Raw genomic sequence first — 25,145 nt, forward strand, 5'->3', positions numbered from 1 at the left:
TTATTATTATTGCTTATGCATTTCTTAAGTACCTACTATGTGCCAGGCACCATGCCAGGTGATTGGGGGTGGGGACAATGGCAAAAATGAAACAGTTTTGCTATTAAGGAGTTTATGTTCTAATGGGGAGAAATTATTATTATGATTTACATTGAAAGGTTGATCTGCTGTTGTAACATGATTTTTGCCTTTTGTTGAGCATTGGTTGCACCCAACCAGCATCCAGGGGTTGTGCCTGGATCTAAGTCCTAGAAGTGAGCTGAGGGGATGCAGCTTGAAATATAATGTGAATGGGCTGAATTTCATTCAGGGAGGGCTGCCTGTAGGTGGGGAGACTCTTGAATTTTAAAAGAAGTGGTGGACAAGAAAGGACAGTCCAGACTGGCTGGGTCAGGAGGTCCGAGGCTGTGGTCCCACCCAGAGAATTTCATACACTGATGGACACAAAATATGTTATTTATTGTGAATTTCTGCAAAGACACATTTAAGCAACAAAATATACATTTGTGAACCTTTTAGAATTTGTTTTATACATTAACCAATACACCGTGTTACCGTAGCAATAAATTAAATGTACACTATTTACAGGGCATAGGCAATCAGACTCTACAAAGCACCTTTCCGCTCCAAAAAGGGAAAAGAACCGTGATCATCACCACCACTGTCAGAGCTGAGCTTGGCTCGGAGATTTCATCACTCCTAGGAACTTTCTTCACAGGTAAACATTGCTGTACTTGAGGGGGTGTCACAAAACTACATTCATGAAAAAGAAAAAGTAGGGTCCTCAACCATGCTAGGAGATCAGCAAGAGGAATGGAAAGAGAGGAGTTTATTCATCCAAGCAGAAAACAAAGTCCAAGAAAGTGGAACGTCACAAAAGAAAGGGACAGAATTCATGTCCTCTCGAGCTCACCCACACCCCACTGGAGCTGCCCAGCCTCCACCACAAAGCAGGAAGCCAAATCCCCTCCTTCTAGGGCCATCTTGTCCTTGTCTGCTATGCTCAGCTCCCACTGACCCACTCTTCTGTAGCCTAGCCCATCTCTCCTCCCAGGGGAATGGGTATCCAGTGACATCCACAGAAGTTTGTAAGCATGGCATTATCTTCCTCAGGATTTGGAGGAGAAAAGAATGGAAATAGACCTTGGACAAACAAAATTTGCCCAGAACTGGCCCTGAGTGCCCAGTAATCTTTCTTCTACTTCAGAGAAATTCCTGGGAAGCCCTGCCCTTGGCAAATACTAACTCACCACCACCCCAGGCAATTAGAGGGAGACCATTCCTTTGTTCTATATTGCTGGGGGGGTGGGGAGGGGAAGGAGCCTACTTCTGAGAGCCTTGCCCCTCCCCCCATTCTGGAGGCCTGATCACTATGGATATGGAGAAATAGATGTTTATTTCTGCACAGTCCTTGGGGCAACATCTAAGTTAACTGATGTGTGCCCACCATGAAATCTAGCATCCCATTCTGCTCATTGGGGGAATGAGGTGGTGCGGTAGTGTGGGACAGGAGAGACCTCTTTAGACACTATTTCTTTGTTATTTGCCAAGAGGGAACTGGGGTTTTTAAACTATGCCTTGTGTTTAGCCTCAGTCCCAACTCCTGCGAAAGGCTTGGGGTTGGTGAGCTGGTGTGAGTTCGGTGACTAAAATGGATCCAGGATCTAGGATCTAGCTGGATCTAGGATCTAGCTGGCCATCTGGACTTTACTTTTCTTGGTGAGCTCAAAGTCCAAGGAGTCTTTGCTAGAGGGAGTCAACAAATTCTCCCTCCAATTCCATCTCATTCAACTCAAACTTGACTAAGCACTTAGTGTGTACATATCTGGGGCCAAGTTCCACACCGCCTAAGAAAGTTAGTTGGACTCCCATATCTCCCTGACTCGGGCACCAACCTGGAGAGACCAACTTATTCACTTTGGTAGAATCCAAGGACCTCAGTTCTTGTCATTCACTCAAACTAATGGGGGTGGGGATGGGATGGGTCGGTGGTGGTAGTGGTGAGCACAGTATTATGGAAAAAGCACTTGACTGGGAGCTGAGACCCGGTGTCTAGTCAATGGCAAAGTGACCGTGGGCAAATCAATTCGTGTCTCTGGGCCTCAGTTTATCTCCTCTGTAAGGTGAGGGAGTAGGATCAGATCAAAGCCCCTGCCAGTTCTAACAGCCTCTGATTTCTAGGATTTTGAAGTCTTTCTAAAATAGTGCCAAACCTGACTACTCCAAAGGAAGACCGACTTCACTTTGCAAGCACAGTTATTCTAGCTGACCCCAGGTTTACCAGGAAAGGTTCTTTAATGAATGGCAAAGAAGCAATTATTGAGTTAAACATCATCTGTGAGCAGTCAGGTGCTGCCAACGTGCCTGAAAACACTCGATTTCCTCAAGAAAATGAAACATTCCCCAATCCCTATAAGTCTATCTGGCAAACACTTTCTCCATAGCTCGCACAAAGGCAAACCTCGCAAATTCCTAAAGAGAACCATCCCAATGAACAAAGCTGAGCGATAACAACCGGCAGGGTTACTTATGCCAACTCTCCACTCCTCACACTTTATGTCAGTAAGCCCAGAGAGCAGCTCCAAAGGCCAAGAGTCCAGGAGAAGGGCATGATAATTCTATAGATAGAACTGCAAGAGAAGCTTTCAGGGGACCTTAAGACCCCCATTAGTAAGAGATACTGCTCCATTAAGTCTTTTAAGTTGTTTAAAATCCATGTTTGGACTGCAGTACTGTACACAAATGTGAAATCCAGAGGCACAAGGAAGAATCTTGCTCCTAGCCTTGTTTTCTTCCTTCTCCTGGAGATTGGGAACACAGATGAGCAGATAGTGTTCACTCTTGAAGCCAACAGAGTAATTATTTACAGGATGCTGGGTCTCAGTGCCAGACCCAAAGGGAAAGAGGGCCACTTCAGAAGCTACTGAAGCCAACATATAAGGAAATGGGAATGCAAGGCTACTGTTCTACTCTCACCAAACTCGACCTCCGAGGAACAGCAGAGAGAATGGACAGCTGTCTGCCAGGAGGTGGGCTGAGCTGCTTAGAGCCAGCCAGGGTGGTATGAGGTCATGGAGCCTGATGCTCCACAAGTGGGGGTGACACATTACAACCTAAAAAAAGCAATCACCCCAAACCACGATTAAAGGCACTGCTGCTTCCAAGCAGATGGAGACAGCTACAGTCAAAACTTACTTATTTGACTAACCTGGATAGGGGTCGGGACTCAGGGAAGAAGGCTCAGGCTGAATTAGTGACAAATGAAAAGAAATACCGAATATTCTGCAACTAAACATCATTTAGGACTTTCAAGGACAGACAAACACAATGAAAAGTGTGGCCAAGTCCTACCTGACCTGCTTGAAGAAAAAGATAAGAATCACATGTCATAATCACATTGTTTATGTACAAATGGGTGCTGCCAAGGAAATTTTTAAGAGCACCTGACTAGGCCAACTTTGGAGAGAAGTTCTTCATAAGAGCAATCTTATTTAGACTAAACTTATTTAGAACAAACTCCTCTCCTTATAGGTAGTGTGTAGAGGGAAATTTCAGATGGGCAGCATTGGGAAAGGGGGAGGGGGATGGGATGGGGGAGAGCCCGGGTCATTGTCCCAGCTCTGATACTAAGTGACCTTGAACAAATTATTTCTGCAAATTGCTCAAATTGCCTTGAGCAAAAATCCTCAGTTTCCTAATCTTTAAAAAGACGAGTTATAGCAGGTGATGTTGGCACTCCCCTTTCTAACAAAATATAAAAGGACCCTAGCCTACTGCTGAATTATTACAAATTCCAAATCAATAGGGTCCCCGCTTCTAAAATTTATCACGGTGAAATCAGCAGGAAATTATACTGTTTCTCAAGAAAAAGGAAGGCTTCACTTCAACTTGGTGGGGAAAACAGATCTGGATGTGTGTTGTCTATGAATTGTTTGATTATAATTAAGTGCCTCCGATCTATTCATTAAAACAGTTTGAGTAAAACCTCTCCTTTTGATAGATGCCTTTGTTAGGGAAGATCTTGGAGGCCCCTGGCATGTGGACCCCTAGACCCCCATTTCTAGAAGCTTCTGGGCCTCATTAAATTGTTTGAGAGCCTGGTTTGAATCGTGGCACCGTAGATTATTTTGAAATTCAGAGGCAATGCTCATTTTGGCCCAGACTTTGAGTCAGTGGGTATCCTTGAAGTCAATGACACTGCACTTCCTCAAAGGTGTTATCCATCTCAGACTCTAAAATCAAATTACAAATTCAGCCTCCATCTGCACTAAGGCCATTGGTGACAGCATCATGGGATGTGAGTCAAGCTGCCTTATGCTGCACCAAACTTCTGTTTCAAAGCTCAAGAAAGCTTCCATTTTCTGATTGAAGGGATGGACTGACTGTCATCAGAGTGGGGACACCCTTTATGAATCAGGCTGGTCTATAAGGAGGTGGGCTCCCTGGGACTAGAGGGAACAAATAAGGGCAAATGGCCTCCCGTGGCATGGGGCCAATGAGATGAGCCCTTCTGCCCAGGCACAGTAACCCATGGAGACTAACCCCCCTCCAGATGTACAGAAAGTAGTGCAGGGGGCGGAACGACAGGACAGGAAAAGGGGAAACGGTCCCAGGCACAGACCCTGGGAATAAAGTCTGCCTTGGTCATTCTGGCACACCAGGGTGCTGCTATAGAATTTGGCATGTGGGGCTGACTTTTGCCCTTAATGTTTTGGAAAGTCTGAGATTAAATTGATAGGGGAACCTTAACTCTTCCTGTTCATACTTCTCAGTTAGTTCCCCTTGGTCCAGATCTCTAAGAGGCAAAAGCATCCATTTGGCCCTGGTGTGATGGAAAGTCAGGCTCTGGAATAGGATTCAAATCCTGCCTCTCAGGCTTACTACCATTGTGTGACCTTGAGTAAGTCACTTTGCTTCCATGGGCCTCAGTTTCCTCATCTGTAAAATGAGAGACTAGATAGTCTCTGAGGTTCCCTTGCCAGCTTTGGATCTGTCATCCCATGGGCTACATCTGGTCTTGTGATGTCTAGCTCTCCGTCTTGCAGCCTGGGTGAGGGGGGTGGGGGGGAATCAGAATACTAAGGCAAACCATTAGCGGACTCCAAATGTGAGCAGAAATCTGTATTTGGGTCCAGGTCTCACAGCCTTGGCACACTTCTATCTCTCTCTTGGAATGTGCTGACTAATGACCACCTCCATAATCTCTCCTAGTCCCTCTTTGCCCCTACACTTGACCTCTGACTTTTACAAGGATCTCCCCATCAGAGTGAGGGAAGAGGTGGGGAAAGGGGGTCCCCTTCCAGCAGCCATGGAAAGTGACCTGTGGTCTGAATGAAAAGAGGTAGGGATGAAGAGACATCTGACTTTGGACATGAAAGGATGCAGACAATCCACATCAACGAACATCTCTGCTTAAGGTGCTGAGGAGGTTTCACTGGGATGATGGGAGAAGCTGCAGGGAGCAAGGGACAGATTTTTTTCCCCCAGCAAATGCTTAAGAAATGCTTGTCGGGCTAACAAATGAATGTTCTGGGAAGCCCATTGGCATGGGATGGCCCAACTGGTCCTGATGCATTTTGCCAGGACCCTCCCAAACTTGGCTTCTGGGAGGAAGATGGCAATCACTAAAAGAGAGTGGGAATCCTACCTAGAGACATCTTCCCTGGCCACAGGGGATGCCAGGGCAGCTTTATTTGAGACATGATGATGTAACTCCCAGCAGCCTAGAATAGACCACTGACCTTCAAAGCATTCCATTCCTTCCCTGAGCTTGTTGTCAGTGAGGCCAGAGGGTTTGCTTCTGGCTTCAATCTCTCTCTTCCTCTGTCTCTTTCTCTCATCCTCCCCAAGCCCATTCTCAAAAGGAGCATCTGAAGGAGCAGAGGCTGCTCCCTGAAAGAGAGATGGATGTTTGGGCCCTGCCAATGTAAGTTTTGGGCTTTCCTGGCACTTCATGATGGAATTTTGATCAGGGAAGGGAGAAGGAAGCCTGCCTGTGGACAGAGGGCTAATTAATAACTTAGATACTCATAGACTAACCAGGCTGACCTCTGCCCACCATTCACAGACAGGACTGACCAAAACCAAGATGGAGACGTACCATGGTGGGGACCAGAGGGGACGGAGCATTAGGGGGGGAAGCTTAGAGGAGAGACACCTTTTGTGGAATGTGCTCACCTGTAGGAGACAGCACAGATGTACTCACAACATTGGCCAGACACCCAGCTGTGGCACAGGCAGGGAGTACACAAAGTGAATCAACAAACAGACCTATGGGCGTGGGCCCTGGGGGGCTGGGCCACAGCATGTCCAGTGTATGCTACATGGTACAAAAAGCCTCCTCTCAGAAAGGCGGGAGGTGTGCCCACCAGGCACTCCACCACCAGGAACATCGGGGAAGGTCAGAGGGTTACAGAGGCTGCTGAGTGGAAGGCTGGCCTCAGCTTGAAGCCAGTGGCTGGGGGACACTGGGCATGGGAGCAGCTTCAGGGATTAGTGTAGTGGACAGATGTTCCCAAGGTCTTGGTAGAAGAGGAGCCATCTCCCTGGGCTGAGGCAGGACCGCCCTGAAGAAGACAAATGTAGAAGAGGGAGAATGTTATTATTGATAGGGCTGGGTAATGGGGTCCATTCAGAGCCACAGGATGGGGGCAAAAAAGATACTTGTCAAGTGCTAAAGAAATGCTATTCATTCCCCTGTCCCCTTCCCAGAAAACCCAATCTCCATTTAAGCCCTTTGGGGGTAGGGACTGCCTAGCATAGTGCCTGGCACATAGTAGGTGCTTAATAAATGCTTGTTGGGTGATTGACAGCGACTGTTTCATTTTTGTCTTTGTGTCTTAGACTCAACATCAAGCCCAGCACATAGCAGATATTTGATCAAATTAAACAGTCATTCATACAGAATGGAAGCTTCTTCCAGGCCAGGGGATTTTGCTGTATCCTCAGAGCCTAGCACAGTGCTAAGCACACAGCTGGTGTTTAGTAAGTGCTTGTCAACAAACATATATGATATTATATTTGTAGAGTGCTTAATAGTACCTGGCACATAGTAGGTACTTAATAAATGCTTGTTCCCTTCCCATATATTAAATCCCTACTATGTGCCCAGCACTATGCTAGGCACTAAGGATACAGAGGCAAAGGTAAAATGGCCCCTGTTTGAAGGAGCTAATATTCATCGATGTGACTAGTGGATTGTTGGAATTCACTTTAATTCAATAAGCATTTATTAACACTCTCCTTTTGTACCCAAATGCATCTTCTCCCTGTCCTGGCCCCAAACCTGGAGGCTTCAGGGAACAGAGGATTTGGATTCTGGCCCACTTAATTCTGTCTCCAAACTTCCCCGGTGGATGGAGCCCTGAGCTGGCTGGCTCTCTTGGATCGGCCTTTACAAAACCAAGGCGAAGGGCAGAAAGAGGACAGAAAAGACAGGCCCCGTCCCACCAGGCTCCAAGGGATACAATCCCTCTACTCACCTTTGACAGGCGAAGGACTTCTCTTCCCCACTAGTGACCCTGCTCCGGGATAAATCAGAACAAAGACTTCACATGATCATCAGTCAATCACTTAGCAGTAAAAAAGCATTTCTCACCCATGGGGGCTAGGCATCATGCAAAGACAAAGGGGAATAATAGCAAGGGTCTGCTTTTGACACACTTCTCTATGCCAAGGAGCAGAGAAGGGAGGCCAGAGGAGACCCCCAAACTCAGATGACCGAAAGGTTGTTTGCCCTTGAATTGGGTTTCTGGCGTTCTAAAGCACCAGGTAATTGGTACCCAAAAATAATGGTGTCCCATTAAGAAGCCTGGACCTTGGGAGAACCTCCACTTATTGGCCACACTCATTCTTTCTCCATTATGCAATGCTGGAAATGGATAACCTCACATCTCAAAACCTTTCTGGTTTAAGGGGAAATGGTTAAGTATTTAGTGGCCAAAAAGATGTTCATCTTTGCTGGGCTGTGAGCTGAGCATCTATGGAGATCAGAAATCGGAACTCTAGAATCACTGAATCCAACTCCCTCATTTTACAGACAAAGAAACTGAAGCTGAGGGAAATCAAGTGACTTGCCCAGGACAGCATAAGAAATGCGTATAGAATGCAGCAGCTTGTCAGGGGGCACCAAGGACAATTTTACAAGCGGATGGTAGACCTACCACACCCTCCCTTACACCAGCGGAAAAATGATAGCTAACATTTCTTTATGGTTTGCAAAGGGTAGATATTATCTCATCTGGTCATCACAACAACTTTTACAGATGTGAAAACAGAGAGACTTAGTGACTTGCCCAGGGTCACACAGCTAGTAAGTCTCCGAGGCCAGCTTTGAACTCAGGTCTTAAAAATGCCAAGTCCATCCCTCTATCCATTATGCTACCCAGATGAACAGGTGCTAACCAGCAATAACCAACTACTTAGCCAACCTCTAGGTTCTCAACCTGGAATCCAGGAATCCTAGTTTTTTAAAAAAATATTTTGGTAATTGTATTTCAGTGTGATTGGTTTCTTCAGTAATTCTGTGTGTTTTATTTTATGCATTTAAAAACGTTATTTCAGAAGGGGTCCAGAGACTTCTAGGTGGCTCAGGATAGCGTTCGGGGCTCAGACACTTACTAGTTGTGTGACCCTAGGCAAGTCACTTCACCCTGCTTGCCTCAGTTTCCTCATCCGTAAAATGAATTGGAGAAGGAAATGGCAAACCACTCTAGTATCTTAGCTAAGAAAACCCCAAAGTGGGTCACAAAGCATCGGACACAATTGAGACAACTGAACAACAAAACCATAGGCTTCATGGGATTGCCATAGGAGTGAGTGATACAGAAAAGGTAAGACCCATGTTCTAGAAGATAATAGGAAGTTGGTCTTGCATTTTACACATGGATAGGTGCGGTTCTCATTTGAATATGGGAGTATCTAACCCAGTAGGAACTCAAGAGGCCTTGACACACAAGAAAGTGTTGTAGGATGTCCAGTTGGACAGCAGAGGCCTCTTTCCTCCCAGCCTTCCCAGCCCATTCCTTCCTGCACCCCTGATTCCTCCCCCAGAGCAGGGCACATTTCCAAATTGGAAAAAAGGGTCAGATTTTGCCTTTCCTCTCCTCCCCATCTCTAGACATCTACCTCCATTTCCCATTCATACAGAATACTCTCAGCCCACAAGCTTAATCCCAACTACAGTAACGGCTGATATGGTCCAAGCCAATACTGTACAGAGGAGTTTTTGCAGGGGGTTCCTGATGACCCCAAAGCCTTCAAGAAGCAAAGGAACGAAACTTGACTGGCTGCATTTCAGGCATTCTGGCTACACAGGACCCTGTGAGGCCCCCTTCAAATCAGATCCAATACACTCCTTATATGAATCAGGCCCTCTCTGAGGCTCCCCACGCTCCCCAGGACCCCTAACCCCCCATACCCCAGAACCTCCTTTCATACCGCGCTGGAACTGGTGTGGCTGAGCTTATCAAAGCGGAACTTCAGATTGGACCTCGGAGAGTTCCTGTTCTTCAAGTCTAGGAGAAGATGCCAGGGAAAAGATTAGAAAGGGAAGGCATTTCAATCAACAAACATTTATTAATTACCAGAGAGGCCACTAGGTGGCGCCATAGTACAGTCAGGAAGACTCATCTTGTGGCGTTCAAATACGGCCTCACACTTACTAACTGTGTGACTCTGGGCAAGTCACTTTACCCTGTTTGCCTCAGTTTCCTCATCTGTAAAAATGAGCTGGAGAAGGAAATGGCAAACCACTTTAGTGTCCTTGCCAAGAAAATCTCAAATGCAGTCAAGGAGAGTTGGACGTGGCTGAAAAGGCAGGACAGCAATAAGTGCGGCAAGCATGATGCGAGGCTCTCAGGGTATGAAGACAAAACAGGAAACAATCCCTGCCCTCAAGGAGCATATGTTCACAGGGAAGAAACTACAGGATGCAGAAGGAAGAAAAACACAGTGATGGGATCTCAATTGGGGGAATCCCAGAAGGCTCCTTGTGGGAGGCTGCCCTTGGGCTGAGCCTTGAAGGGGGCTTAGCATTCCAAGAGGAAGAGACAGAGAACGGATTTGTTGCTTTGTCCTCCTCATCTTTTTTTAATGTGTTTTTGGCTCCCCAGCAAGACATCCATAAATGTTCTCAGAGAGCCTTGAAGCGTGCCTCATGTCTCTTTTGCATTTATGCATGTAGGCAGATAAATGACACAGCCAATAGAACACTGGGCTTACAGTCAGGAAGACCTGAGTTCAAATCCTGTCTCACACACTTCCTAGCTGTGGGTCCCTGGGCAAATGACTTACCCTCTATTTGCTTCAGTTTCCTCAACTGTAAAATGGAGACAATGACTCCGCAGTGTTATGAAGATCAGATAAAATATTTGCAAGGAGTGCCTAGCACAGTGCCTGGCGCACAGTAGGCATTATGTTATCAGGCAGTGATTTTTCAGTCATGTCTGATTCTTTGTGACCCCATTTGGGTTTTATTTTTTTTTTGGTGAAAATACTGGAGCAGTTTACCATTTCCTTCTCCAGCTCCTTTGACAAATGAGCAAACTGAGGCAAACAGGGTGAAGTGACTTGCCCAAGGTCACACAACTAGGAAGTGTCTGAGGTCACATTCGAATTCAGGTCTTCCTGACTCCAGGCCTGGTGCTTTATCTGCTGTGCCACCTAGCTGCTCAGGTAGGGCCCCATATAAATGCTTATTTCCTTTTCCCTTTCCCTTCACCTGTGTATAGCCCAAAGCTCTGTATCCAGCCATTGTCCATTCAGCATTGGTGATAGGAGGGTCAAAGGACTTTGTCATGGTTTGCCCATGGCTTGGGAAGGGTAAGTGCCAACCTGGACCAGCCTTCAGCCCAGAGACTTGGGACCTGGTCCTTTAAGCAAGGGAAAGTGAGACTGTCACCAGACAGCTTAGCAACCTTGGGTGGCTCATCTGTCTGGAGGCTCCTGGGTCTTGGCTGATTTCTTAGCATGACTGAGGTGTTTTCATGTATGATACTGAACAGAAAATGCTTCAGTCTTGGGAGCATCAGCCCTCGTGGGACAAGAATACAAGCAAGACCCTAAAAAGTGAATGACTCAGGAAGTGAAATTACACATTTGACTCGGGACCTGATTGGCCCTTTCGTTTCTGAAATTTCCTGCTTACTTTGGCTAAAAATTCCCCTGATGTGCAAAGCACCTGACACTTATCACCCTGACTTCATGACTCATCACATACTACCATCTGCTGTTACCTAATTTTTCCTGGCTAGACTGGGAGCTCACAGAAGGCAGACGCTGTATCTTTTTGGCATCTCCTACACGTAGTATCTACTGCCTGGCTGGGCACACAGTCAACACTGAACCAATGTTTGCTGTTTATGCTCACTGGAGGTCTTTAGCAAAGGATGGATGTTCTCTTGTTGGACATGCTGCATGAGTATTCATAGTCAATGGTCCATGGGTTGGACTCAGACCTTTATCACTGGCTCCACTACAATCGCCATTTTCATGTTATGGAGGATTTCTTGCCAAGCTGCCGTAAGGGTTGACCAATTGAAGGGACTGGGATTTCCTCTGCAGAGGAAGCATGCTTTGGGGAATGTGCATTGAACCATGGTACAAGAAGTCCATAGAACATAAACTCCTTGAGGGCAGGGCAGATTTTCCTGTTTTTGTCTGTTATCCTCTATGCCTTGCATGCAGTTGGGACTTAGTAAATGCTTGTTGAATGAAAGTAAATTAAGCTTTTTGCTGTTATCCCTGGAATGAAGGTGAGCTTTCTGTATTCAATGACCCAACCCTCTGGCCAATCAAACAGCTATCAGCTTTCATTGTCTCCCTAGCAACAGGATGCCTGTCCTGAGCTCTCTGCTTTCTTCTGCCTTGTTCGTGATAGGATGCTTCACTAAGAAGGAGGTTAGGTGGGGCTGGGGATGCCATCTGTGGCTGGGAAACAAGACAAAAATCACTGATCCACATGGGAATCAAACTTGCCACCTCAACCACCTTGGTGCTGTGGTCTAACCAACCAAACCGGGCAGCCCTGTTGATGGACAACCACAAAGAGCAGGGGCCAAAGGAGGAGGTGGGGCTGCTTCCTTGCGTGTTCCCACACCTGAAATCTCAGATGCTCATAGGATGTGAGAGCTGGAAGAATGAGGGTCGAGATGAAGGTGACTCGGGAAAAATTGATTGATGCTATCATTGAAGGTCATAGATCTAGAGATGGAAGGATCTCAGAGGCTACCGAGGCTAATGCCATCTTTGTTTTTTGTTTGTTTTGTTTTTGACACTGTGTTTTCCTATCTCACCCACTGCTGATCAGCACAGAAGCTTTGTTCTGCTCCCAAGCACTGGCCGGTTTGCCCCTCCTTGGGTAACCCGGTGTCCCCTCGCTCCTGGTGGCTCACCATATTGGTGCCAGCCTTAGTGCAGACACCCAACTGGCATTAGCCGTATTACAGCTCAGAACTCTCAAGCTCAAGGGATCCCTGCTGCCTCAGCCTGTCTAGTATCAGGGATTATAGGTGTTTGATATTATGCTGGACCAGCTCCCTCATTTCACAGAAAAGGAAACGGAGTACCAGAGGAATGAAGTGATTTCCCCATAGTGCCTCAGGTGGGATTTAGAGATGGAAGGGACCTTAGAGGCAGCCCATCCACTCTCCCTCCTCCTCCTTTTACAGAGGAGGAAGCTGAGATCCAGAGGAGTTAATTGACTCAGTCAAGGTGGTAGTTATTGTTGTTCAGTCCTGTCCAACTCTTCATGCCCCCATTCAGGGTTTTCTTGGCAAAGATACTGGAATGGTTTGACACTTCCTTCTCCAGCTCATTTTACAGATGAAGGAACTGAGGCAAACAGGATAAAGTGACCTGCCCAGGGTCACACACCTAGTAAATGGCTGAGGCCAGAATTGAATTCAGGTCTTCCTGACTCCAGGTGCAGCACTCTATCCAATGAGCCACCCAGCTGCCAGGCAAAGCCAAGTCCTCCGATTTCATATTCAGCACACCTACTCGCTGCACCACCTGACCTCTCCCTGATTGTATTTCTGTGGCCTCCAGGGCCCTTGAGCCTCCTTCTCCACCAGAGCTCCACCAGGAATGCCCATCAGCAGGAGCCACAGGGAAGCAGTGATGCCCACTGCTGCATCCCATAGGCAGACAGTGACTGTCACACAGAGTCACTCAGTCTCAGAGTTGGGGCTCAAAACCAAGCCCCGTTCTCCTGTTCTACCTGCAGGACAAGAGTGGATGCTATCAGCCACAGTGAAGGCTCTTGGATGTCACTGACCTGTCGGACTCCGGCTCATGATAACTGGCGTCGCTGCTGCTACTAGGCTGGGGCTCTCGCTGTTCAGGGACGGGCTGTAGACAAAGACTTCCTGCTTGAAGGGTGAAGCTGTGGAGGGCTGGCTGCTCTGGGGGGAGAGAGACGGGGTAAGAGTCGTGTGCAGCGGGAGGGTTTTCTACATTCACCCTCAAGCCCTGGAACAGCCTCCTTCCCAGCCACTGCCCCCGGTCCTGATGAAGCTTCCCAGACCTGTGAGCCTGGAGACATCGACCTCCTCCCTGGCCTGCCTCACCAATCCCCTCCCCTGCCAGCAACCAAACAGCCACATAGGGGACAGCCAAGCCAACTCATCATCACAATGGGGGACAGGGACAGGAACCCCCTTTACCAATACAGGCCAGCCCTTTGGATATAGTCCACAGTCCTAGAGGCCTGCCTAGGCCACTGAGAAGCTAAATGTGTTTGTGGTCTCTTCTAACAGAACGGAAGCTTCCTGAGAGCAGGGATTGTTCCATTCTTTGTATTTGTGTTCCTGGAGCCTAGCTCAGTGCCCAGCGCCCAGTTTGGGCTTGATAAACACTTGCAGACTGATTCACTTCAAGCCAGCCATTCCAGCCATGAAAATAGACAGCTTTTATCCTTGTCAGAGATCACAGGATCATAGATTTCTAGCTGCAGGGGATCTCTGAGGCCAGAGAATCTCACCCCCTCTTTTTATGAATGAAGAGACTGAGTACACCAAAATAAAGTCAAAATGTGTTCATGATTTAGGAATAAAGGCTGATGTAAGAAATTTGGGAGAGCAACGAATAGTTTACCTGTCAGATTTATGTGAAAGGGAAGAATTCATGACCCACCAAGAGATGGCGTTACAAAATGCAAAATGGATAATTTTGACTATGTTAAATTGAAAAGTTTTTGTATAAACAAAGCCAATGCAACAAAGATCAGGAGGGAAGCAGAAAATTGGGAAAAAAACTTTACAACCAGTATCTCTGATAAAGGCCCCATCTCTAAAATACACAGGGAACTGAGCCAAATTTATAGGAATACAAGTCATTCCCCAATTGAGAAATGGTCAAAGGATATGAAGAGGCAGTGTTCAGAGGAAGAAATTAAACATAGTTATAGTCATATGAAAAGATGCTCTAAAGCACTATTGATTAGAGAAATGCAAATCAAAACAACTCTTAGGAACCACATCTCTCCTGTTGGATTGGCCAACATGACAAAACAGGAAAATGATAAATGCTGGAGAGGATGTGGGAAAATTGGAACATTGTTACATCACTGGTGGAGTTGTTGGTGGAGCCATTCTGGAGAGCAATTTGGAACTATGCCCAAAGGGCTATAAAAATGTTCATACCCTTTGACCCAGCAATACCACTTCTAGGGCTGTATCCCAAAGAGATCATACAAGTGGGAAATGGACCCATATGTACAAAAATATTTATAGCAGCTCTTTTTGTGGTGGCAAGGAATTGGAAATCAAGGGGATACCCATCAATTGGGGAATGGTTAAACAAATTGTGGTATACGAATGTAATGGAATACTATTGTGCTATAAGAAATGAGGAGACTTCATCATCATAAGACTTATATGAACTGATGCTGAGTGAAGGGAGCAGAACCAGGAGATCATTATACACAATTACAGACATGGTATCTGTAAGGACTGACTTTGATAGACTTGGCTCCTGTCATCAAAGACAGCTCCAAAAGACTCATGATGGAAAAAGCTATGCACATCCAGAGAAAGAATTATGGAGTCTGAATGCAGATAGAGGCAAACTATTTGCTCTCTTTCTTCTTTTTTGGTTTTGTTTCCTCTTTCTCATGATTCATTCCATTGGTTATAATTCTTCTTTACAAGTGGACTATTATGTAAATAAGTTCAAAGTGAAGGTCTATGTAGAACCTACATTGGATTGCATGCCATCTTGGGGGGGAGGGGGAGGAGAGGGAGGAGGAGAAAATTTGGAACCCCAAACTTGTAGAATTGAGTGTTCTAAACTAAAAATAAAAAATAAATTTATAAAAAAAAACTGAGGCCAAGAGAAGTTAAATTATTGCCCAACCTCATACAGGCAGTAGAGGTGAGATCTGAACCTGGGTCCTCTCGCTCCAAAGCCAGGACCCTTCCCACTGAACCAGAAAAAGTAGCTGCATTCCTTCTTCCCCTCCCTGAACAGGAAGAATTTGTTGTTTGAGGTAGTCCTTCCCTAACCAGTCTCCCTGGTTAGTACAAAAGAAAGAACAATGGATTTGGACTCAGAAGACCTGGGTTCAAATCCAACTTCTGACACTTACTAGCTGTTTGACCCTGGATAAGCCACTAAATTTCTCTGAGCCTCAATTTTCTCATCTATACAATGAGCAGATTGAACTTTGTTATTCAATCGTTTTCAGTTGTGCCTGACTCTCTGTGATCCCATTTGGGGTTTTCTTGGCAGAAACACTGGACTGGTTTGCCATTTCCTTCTCCAGTTCATTTTACAAATGAGGAAACTGAGGCAAATAGGGTGAAGTGACTTGCTAGTAAGTATCTGGGATGGGATTTGAACTCAGGAAGATGAGTCTTCCTGACTTCAGGCATGGCGTTTTGTGCACCATGGCGCCACCTAGCAGCCCTAGGCGGTAGGACTAGATGGCCTCTAATTTCCCCAACAGCTTTAAATCTATGAGTCTATGATCCAGCCAGCCCAGTCCCTGCGGGTCTGTTGGCATCACTTTCCCTGCCTTATCCGTTAGATTCCCATCCTCTCTGTGACTTCATGTCTTTGACTTCCTTCAAACCTGGCTCCAGGCCCCCTCCTCCCTCCAGAAAGTCTCCCTTTCCCCACTTCATTCAGGATTGCCTCTGTTTCTCCAACCATGACTTGCTTTCGTATTCAGCCTATACATAGCCAATGTCTTGGAAGGGTCCTGGATCTTCCCTGACTTTTGTAATCCTCTCTCCACAAGTCCACAGGACATAGGCCGGGTGTGCACATAGTAGGTATGTTACCATGAGTCCACAGGACTTAAGGCTAGGTGTACACACAGTGGGTGTTACTCATTTCCAGACCCTTGGTTCTCTCCCTGTAGAACATCTATGAGGTTTTGGGGGGGGTCTTCCCACTTGGCAATGTTGTTCACTGCTTCCTCCCTCTTCCTCCCAATCCCTTTTCCAATTAGCGGCTGAGTCTTACAGGTTTCACCTCTCCTACACCTATCCCTCTCTCCTCACACCAAACTGCCTTCGCCATCTTTCATCCAGACTAAGGCAATGGCCTTCTAAGTTGGTTCCCTACATCCAGGCTCCCTTCGCTCCAATTCATCCTCTGCACAGGTGCCAGTGATATTTTGAAATTACAGTCCTGTCCTCATTATTCCTCTACTCAAAAAGCTTCAGTGGTTCCCCATTGGCCTCAAGTCGCCCTAATCTGTTTGTTGTTTAAAGCCCTTCACAAGATGACTCCAGTCCGTCTTCACAGGCCAAGTTCACACTATCCTCCCTTATATTTTTTATGTCCTATTTAAGCTAACCCACTGCCTGCTCCTTGTACAGGGAATTCCATCTCCTACTTTCCACCTTTGCCTGGAATGCTCTCCTCCCTCAGCTCTGCCTCTGGGACCTTGAGCCCCCTCCAAGGCTCAGCTCATGGGCTTCCTCCTTCAAGATATCTTTCTTGATTCTTCTGCTTGTGAGAGCCCTGTGTCACCATCCCAGTGTATTGTGGGGACATGCGTCCTGTATCTACTTACCTGTGAGCATGCTCTATCCCTCTAATAGAATATAAGCTCCTTGTGGGCGGGGACTTTGGTCATATAGCACATAGTAGGTGCTTGTTGATTGAATATCCCTCTATTTAGAATGTAAGCTCCTTGAGCATAGGCAATGTAAATGTCTCACTTTTGTCTTTGTATTCTCTGCTAAGCACAATGCCTGGGACACAGTAGGTGTTTAATAAATGCTTATTGACTGGCTATCTCCCTAAACAGTACTAAGATCACTGCAGGCAGGGGCTTTTGTCACTGTACCCCTAGAAGCCAGCACAGTGCAGCACCCATAGTAGGTGTTCAATAAATGCTTGCTGATTGATGGGCATGTGATTCCAGGGCCAGTGGAGGGCCCCAGCCCCAGCCCCAGCCCTGGGCTTTTCCAAGTCTTGGCCCTGACGGCCATGAGTGAGAGTCTGGGTTCCCTCTGGGTAGCAGCTCCTCCTACCACGATGTCATATTCTTCCATGGCCTCACTCTCCCCGGCGGTGCTGCTGAAGCTGCTGGTGCTGGACGAGGACCGGGAGATGCTGGATCGGCCGTTTTCCTTCACCTTGACGAAAGGCCTGGGGAAGAGAGGCAGAAGGGGTGGGAATGAAGCCCTCCCCACCCCCACCATGCACACAGCTCCCATAGGGTGGGCAGAGTGCCGGGGGCAGCTCCCCGATCCGGCCTATGGCTCTGGCTCCCCCGCTCCACCCTCACTGGCTGCTCACTGCCCAGCTCCACCAAAGAAGGGCTTCCCCCCTTACTTCTCTTTGTTGGGGCAAATTTCCGGAGAGCTGGGGTTGGACGAGGTCTCTGATTTCACTTCCTGAGAGGAATGGCCACCATCTGGAGTCTTGGGAGTGCTGGAGACACTGTCGCTGAGGAGACAGGAAGGAGGGAAAAGATGACCACGATGACGATGATGACGATGATGACGATGACCATGACGATGATGATGGTGATGAGGATGAGGATGATGGTGATGAGGATGAGGATGAAGAGGATGAGGATGAAGATGATGAAGATGATGAGAACGACCCTTTACATATAGGGTTTTAGGGCTTACAAAGGTCTTTACATGCTGTATCTCATCTGAGTCTTACACTATTATTATCATTTTATAGATAAGGAAATTGAGGCAGGTTACATGACTTGCCCAAGGTCACAAATACAGTAAATTTCTGTGGCAGAATTTGAATTCAGCTCTTCCTGACTCCAAGTCGGGAAGCTCCTACATTTAGCTCCTACACCATCTAAGTCAAGGGCTAATGATTCATAAATCTGGCTTTTTCTCTCACTCCTGGTGGGTGTAGGGAAGGGAAGGAGAAAACAATAGTCACCAAGTTCTGCCTTCAGAGTAAGGTTGCCCCTTGGGGCCAGAGAGACCTTTCTCTATTAGCAGGTCCTTGGCAAGCTTTAGAGCAGAGCCCAAGAAAGCCTCCCTTTACCCCCACTTTCACAGCCTTTCGTGAGCCCTACACATACCACCCTCCTTCTCTAGCTGTTTCGGAGCCTGGGATAGGACCCGGTGCTAATGAGGGCAGGGTCACGGGCTCAAAACCCACATGGGCAAGAGCTCTCTTTCTCTGCCAACTATGTAACAATTTAGGGTTTGCATTATCCCATTGGAGCCTCTCCACATCTCTGTGAGGTAGGTGCTATCAGCATGATCATCCCCACTGGACAGACGAGGAAAGTGAGGCAAATAGGGTGAAGTGACCTGCCCAGGGTCACACAGTGGGTATGTGTCTGAGGCCAGATTTAAACTCAGGAAGACAAGTCTTCCTGAGTCCAAGACCAGTGCTCTATCTACTCTGCCACTTGGCTGCCCTGGCCAGGATTATTTATTATTATCCTTTTAACATTCATTTAAAAACCATGTTGAGTTCCAAATGCTTTTCTCCCCCAGTCTCTCTCCTACGCATTGAGAAGATACATGATATTATACCCACCATACAGGTGAAGACATTTCATATACAGCTAGTGTTAGAGCTGATACTAGAACCCAAGACTGGCAATTTCCCTGTCTCTTGGTGGTGTATTTTTAAATGGAGACAAGGCATCTGCCCTAATTTTTATATGCAGATTGGCCTGATCTGCCCCTACAACTAAAGAAATACCCGACTTGGGCTGGAGGGGGCTAGAGGTCACATTCAGGGGCCTGGCTTAGACAGGGAGCTGTCTGACCCATTTACTTGTCTGTGCCAGGGTTATTATGAGGCAGGGGTCTGTGAACCTATGTGTGTGCTTTATAGTCTGACAACTGTATTTCAATATACTTGGTTTCCTCTGTAGTCCAATTTATTTCATTTTATGCATTTAAAAACATTTTTCTGAGAAAGGGTACATAAGCTTCTTTAGACTCCCCAAGGGGGAGTCTAGGGAGAGGTCCTAGTGGACTCATGACTTGGATCATGGATCACAAATGTGGAAGGGGCCTCAGATACCCAGAGAAGTTAAATGACTTGCCAGAGGTCACATAGGTTGCAAACATCAGAAGGTAGATTTGAACCCAGGTCCTCTGACTCCACAACCAATGCCATTTCCAACACACCTCACTGCCTCCAACCTCCACCCCCTGTGCCCAAGCACTTTGGGGGATGGGACAGCAAAGGAAAAGCAGCCATGAGCCCCAGCATTTACCATCGTGTCCGGCTATCAGCCTGGCCTTCAGAGCCTGTGTGCAGGCGGGGGAACAGCCCTGACCTCCGCTTGATGGGACTCCTCGATTGGTTCTTCCCTGTGGCTACTGCCACTGGAGGCTGCCACACGAAATCCCAAAGTGAAAACCTTACTTAGGTGCCAAAAGCCTTCTGAGGTAGGTCCTGCGCACTGTCTTTGAGGCAGGAGTTGTCCTTCCTCCCACCCCCATCCCCCAAACACCTAGGCTTGCAACTCCCTCCAAACACTCCCCTGCCTCAGATGGATCTCCCCCAGCCAAATGCTTTTCCTCCCCTTCCCTCTCTCCTTTTCTCCTTCTTTCTCTCTTCCTCCCTCCTTCCTTTCCTCCCTTTCCCCTTTCCTCTCTTCCTCCTTCCATCCTTTCTTTTCTCCCTTCCTCTCCCCCACCCTCTCTCCCTCCTCCCTCCTCCTTCCTCCTTCCCTCTCCCCTTTCCTCTCTCCCTCCTTCCCCTTCCCTCTCTCCCTTTCCCCTTCCCTCTCTCCCTTCTCCTTCCTCCCTCCCTCCCTCCTTCTCTCCCTCTTTCTCCCTCCCTCCCTCTCTCTCCCTCCCACCCTCCTTCCTTTCCTCCCATAGCCCCGCACTCACTGAGAAAGTGGTCTTGGTCACTTCCACGCTGTTGTGTGTGATACCCCCGCTGAGGCTGCCTGGGATCCCTCCGCTCTGATGTTTCTTCTGGCTTCCCACCATAGTCTCCATGGAGTGGCTGCGCACCCGGATGGCTCTCTGCAGAGAAGAGCATGGGCACCAGGGGGAGCCTGGGGACCACTCTAGGATACCCTTCATCTGGATTCGAATCCATCTACGCCTGGTAGATGTGTCCACACACATGTGTGCAAGCATACACAGTACATGCCTCGGACATGCACATGACACAACGCCTTGGAGGCCAACATGTACATATGACTAAAACAAGGTGTGATATTTGCTGATGGAAACACTTGTTTTTGTATCCTCAACACTATGCCTGAAGCTCAGCGGGTATTTAAAAACTGCTTGTTTATTGATCGATTGGGGCAGAGCGTGAATAGGATGAGGGCAGGGGAGGATTCCTGGGATGGTGAGACATTAGCCTCTGAACTCAAACTCTAAGCACCGCTTCTTCCTCCTCCAGAACCATTGCGCGACCCCACGCTTTTTGGGTCCCGATTCCCCTCTTAGAATCACAGATCTAGGGCTGGCTGCAGGTCCGACTCCCTCATTTTACAGATGGGAAAATTGCTCCCCAGAGAGACTGTGACTTGCCCAAGGTCACCCAGTCGGCAGAAGAACCAATTTTGAACCCAGGTCTTTAGACCCGATCCTCTTTCCGCCATATCCTTGTGCCCTGTGGAACTTTGGCCACAAACTGCCCTTCCTAGTAAACCCGTGCCCACCCCTCTGGAAATTCATTGTATAGAGTTTGTGTTTGCTTATATAGGTCTGTGTTGTTTTTCCCCAAAGGGTAAGTGTAAGCTCCTTGAGGATAGGACTGTTTCAGTTATGCCACGGGATCCTCAGCACATAGCACAGTACTTTGGCAAACAGTTGGCATTTAATAAGTGCTTGCTGAATTGGTGAATTGTGGAGTCACAAGCCCTGAGTTCAAATACCGGCTCTGCGGCTTCCTACCTGGGTGTCCTTGGGCAAATCATTCACTTCTCTGGGCTCTGGTTTCCTTATCTGGAAAATGATGACCCCTAAGGTCCCTACCCAGCTCTAAATGTACAATTCTGCTATAGCGAAGGGACTTCGGTCTCTGTTATTGAGGACTGGCTGAAGAAACCAGAGGAGAAAAGACCTGATGGGCAACATGAGAATTGGCTCTAAATATCTGAAGGTCTGTTTGTGGGAGGAGGAGTAGATTAACTTTCTTTGTATCCTGAGAACCAAGGAGAAATTCTAGCCAACGATGGAAGTCATAGAGAGGCAGGAGTGGTGCAGGGGAAAGAAAGACTCAAAGCCAGAGGCCCTGAGATCCAATCCCAGCTCAGCCCCTTCCTAGCTGTGTGACTTAGAACGACTCATTTTACATCTCTGGGCCTCAGTTTCTTCATCTGTAAAATGAGGGGACTGGGCTAGATGACCTCTAGTGTCCCTTCCTGAGCTGGGCTAAGGATTCCATGACCTCATTTGTAATGAGCCAAGTGTAAAGACCAATTTCCTAATAATTAGAACAGTCTGATAATGGGCAGGGACTGCCTTCCTCATAAAGGTGACTTTGGTAATTTCTAAAGTCCCTCCCAACTTCAAAATTCTCCAATTAATTCATTAAATATTTAAGAGTCTAATATGTGGGTAGATTGCGGGACTGGGGGGTCAGGAGCCCTGGGTTGGGATCCAAATCTCAAGCACATATTACGAATGTGACCATGGGCAAATAATTACTTTACCCAAGTTTCTCCATCCATAATATGGATATAATATACTATATAATATGCATATAATAATCCTGGCCTGAGAGACAGCCTGATGAAGTGAATAGAGAGCTGGCCTTGAAGCCAGGAGGACCTGGGTTTAAGTCCCTGGCTGTGTGACCCTAGGGAAGTCACTTAACCTCTTAGGGAGCTAAGCAATTCTCCAAGACTATATATATAAGCTGTTGAGTGGTGGTTATGCTGAATCATTCACACTTTCACCCAGTTTTCCACCTGGGTTCAAATCCTACCTCAGACATTTACTAGTTGTGTGACTGACCCTGGGCAAGTCACTTAACCTCTATGGATCTCAGTTTCTTCCTCTGTAAAATGGAGATAATATCATCTACATCATAGGGTTGTTATGAGAATCACATGAGATGGCTCACTTGGGTGCTTTCCAAACCTTAAAGTGCTATATAAAAGCTCTTATTGTTACCTTGTTCACACATATGTAGAGATGCATGTGCCATTTACTACCTGTGTGACCTTAGGCAAGTCCCTTGGCCTCAGTTTCCCCACCTGAGGGCACTGGACCAGTTGTTCTCTAAGGTTGCTTCTAGCTGGACACAAACATGTACGGTTATGGCAGCCACTGGACCATCGAGAGGAGGCTTCTCAGCTCACCATGAAGCACACTGACCATTGCCACATACCCCATCAGTGAAATTAGGTTGCTAAAGGGCTTTATAGTTGAATCTAGAGGCAATAAGGACCCAAAGGATCTTCCTAACTAGGGGTATGAAAAAACCCACTTCCCTGAGGTCTCTCAGGGTTCAGAAATTCTCTCTTCCTAGAAAGCCATCATGGAGAAGATTCTTGCCTTGTCTTCCGGCTTCAGCCAATTAAGCAGATTAATGGATGAGGGCAGAGTCATTCACAGAGCACTCATTCTCTGGAGCCAAGTTTCCTTCCAGATTGAGCATAAAGAACCAACAACCTCCCCTGGCCATGCACCCTTCTCTCGGATGCCAAGCCGGAGATTCGCCACCACAGAGACGCATTCCCCTCCATCTCACAGAACTAGGTCTCCTAGCAACAGTCCCCTGAAATGTCATTAAAACAGCCATATCCTATTGGCCGCCTCACTGAAAAATGACAAAAGCCATACCCTCTGCAAAACTGAGAAGGGCTGTGGGGGGAGGACAGAAGAGGGAGCAGAGATGCCCTTATCAAGACGATGAATTTCTTTGGATGCTGTGAAGCCTCTAAGACACAACATGCAAGGGCCCATAAAAAAAAAAAAAAACAACCATAGGATCCCAGATTCACAGCTGGAAAGGATCTTCTAGCTTATTTAATCCAGTTCTTTCATTTTATAAGTGAGGAAACTGAGGCAGAGGTGTAAAGTCACAAAGGTGGTCAGTGGCAGAGAAAAAACTTGCATGCAGTGCCTCTGATTCTAAATACAAGCTCTTTCCTCTAAATCATAGAGCCTCTCTAACTGAAAGCGCTCCTAACTAGTCCAAGCTGAATACAATAAGGGCACCATCAAAGTTACAAACGCTTCTGGATGGGTTACTAAGAGAAACTTGAGGTGCTTGGGGGCATGGATATTGATGCTAGGGAAGCTAATCCTGCCCTCCCATTAAACAACCCTTGGAGTCACCTCAAAGAATCATAGACCTAGAGATCCATGGACCTTAAAAACCATTGAGGACAACCCCTTTGTTTTACTGACGAGAAAAATGAGACACAGGTTAAGTGATTTGTCCAAGGTAACAAAGGTGATAAGGATCTGAGGTGGGATTTGAACCAAGACCTTGTTGGCTCCAGGTTCAATGTCCTGTCTATTACACTGCATGGCTTCCGTATCAGAGACAGAACATTGGGCTCACAGACTCAGAACTTCAGAGTTAGGAAAGGACCTTTGAGACCACTTAGTCCAGCCCTGTCCTTTCATGGCTCAGAGAAATGACGTGACTTGCCCAGGGAGTTGAACTGGGTAGAAAGTAGGTGGGTGGGGAGATAATTCTTGTCAGTAGGGAAAGGAGAAAGAAAGAACCAACAGCAGTACTTGGAACAATGGCCTGATTTGGGAAGACCATTGGCTAAACAAGTCACTGAACAGGGCAACAAGGTTCTGGCCTGTGCCTTCTCTTCTCTCTACACTTGCACTTTCTGAAATATCCCCAGCTTCTGTGGGTTCAATGTAGATGGATCTCCAGGCAGGCTGATTCCCAGATCTGTGTATCCAGCTCGAATCTCTCAAGCTCTCCTCTTCAGTCATCAACTGCCTATTAGATATTTCCAACTGGTTGCCTTATACACAATTCAAATTTTTAACATATCCAACACAGAACTCACCATCATCTTTATACATTCTATGTTACAGCTAGACTAACTTACTTCTTGCTCCTTGTTCAAGATATTCCACCTCCCATCTCCATGTTTTGAACTGGCCGTCCCTCCTGTCTGGAGCACCTTCCCTTCTCACCTCTGCCTCTTCAAAGTGGGAGCTCCTTCCAAAGGTCAGTTCAAGGGTGACCCCCTATATGAGGTGTTTCAGGACCCTTCAGTGCCCCTCCAATTATTTTGCATTTACTGTGTACATATTTGCATTTACATATATATACATATCTATGTATAAATGCATATTTATAACATATACTGTGTATATTTGTATTTACTTATGTTGTCTTATGTCCCCTGTTAAAAAGTAACTTCCTTGAAGTCAAGGATTATTTCATTTTTGACCTTGTCTCTGCAGCACAGTGCCTGGCACATTAGATCGCATCTGTGATTTCATCTGTATAGGGGATTCCTGGTGAGGAAACTGCTTCCATCAATGCAAATACATATTTGTATTCACATATATTTATGTATATGTACATGAAATGCACATATTTAATATATTTTAGTAATGTATTATATATTTATGTATATGCACATGTTTAGAAATAAATATTTGTAATATATACTGGGTATATTTGTATTTACTTGTGTTGTTTTGTATTGTGTTGAAGTCAAGGATTGTTTCATTTTTACTTTGTCTCCCCAGCACAGTGCCTGGCACATTGGACCATATCTGTGATTTCATCTA

The 25,145-nt window shown here is 46.7% G+C and overlaps 1 protein-coding gene across 2 annotated transcripts in view; it reads right to left on the minus strand.

The window, feature by feature from the left end:
* Positions 1-440: 440 nt before the first annotated feature.
* The window catches only part of RAP1GAP2 (RAP1 GTPase activating protein 2), a 229,139-nt gene continuing 204,434 nt past the window's right edge, over positions 441-25,145 (minus strand). For both annotated transcript variants that reach the window (XM_036766695.1, XM_036766694.1), the window contains 8 exons: positions 20,295-20,432; positions 19,670-19,788; positions 17,791-17,904; positions 17,487-17,604; positions 13,277-13,403; positions 9,439-9,515; positions 7,482-7,520; positions 441-6,566 (listed from right to left, as the gene is read on the minus strand). In XM_036766695.1, the coding sequence (XP_036622590.1) occupies positions 7,512-7,520; positions 9,439-9,515; positions 13,277-13,403; positions 17,487-17,604; positions 17,791-17,904; positions 19,670-19,788; positions 20,295-20,432 (702 nt within the window). In that variant the 3' untranslated portion in view covers positions 441-6,566; positions 7,482-7,511. The remainder of the gene's footprint in view (positions 6,567-7,481; positions 7,521-9,438; positions 9,516-13,276; positions 13,404-17,486; positions 17,605-17,790; positions 17,905-19,669; positions 19,789-20,294; positions 20,433-25,145) is intronic.

The sequence above is a fragment of the Trichosurus vulpecula genome, chromosome 7 (assembly GCF_011100635.1).
Source record: "Trichosurus vulpecula isolate mTriVul1 chromosome 7, mTriVul1.pri, whole genome shotgun sequence".
NCBI classification, from domain to species: Eukaryota; Metazoa; Chordata; class Mammalia; order Diprotodontia; family Phalangeridae; genus Trichosurus; species Trichosurus vulpecula.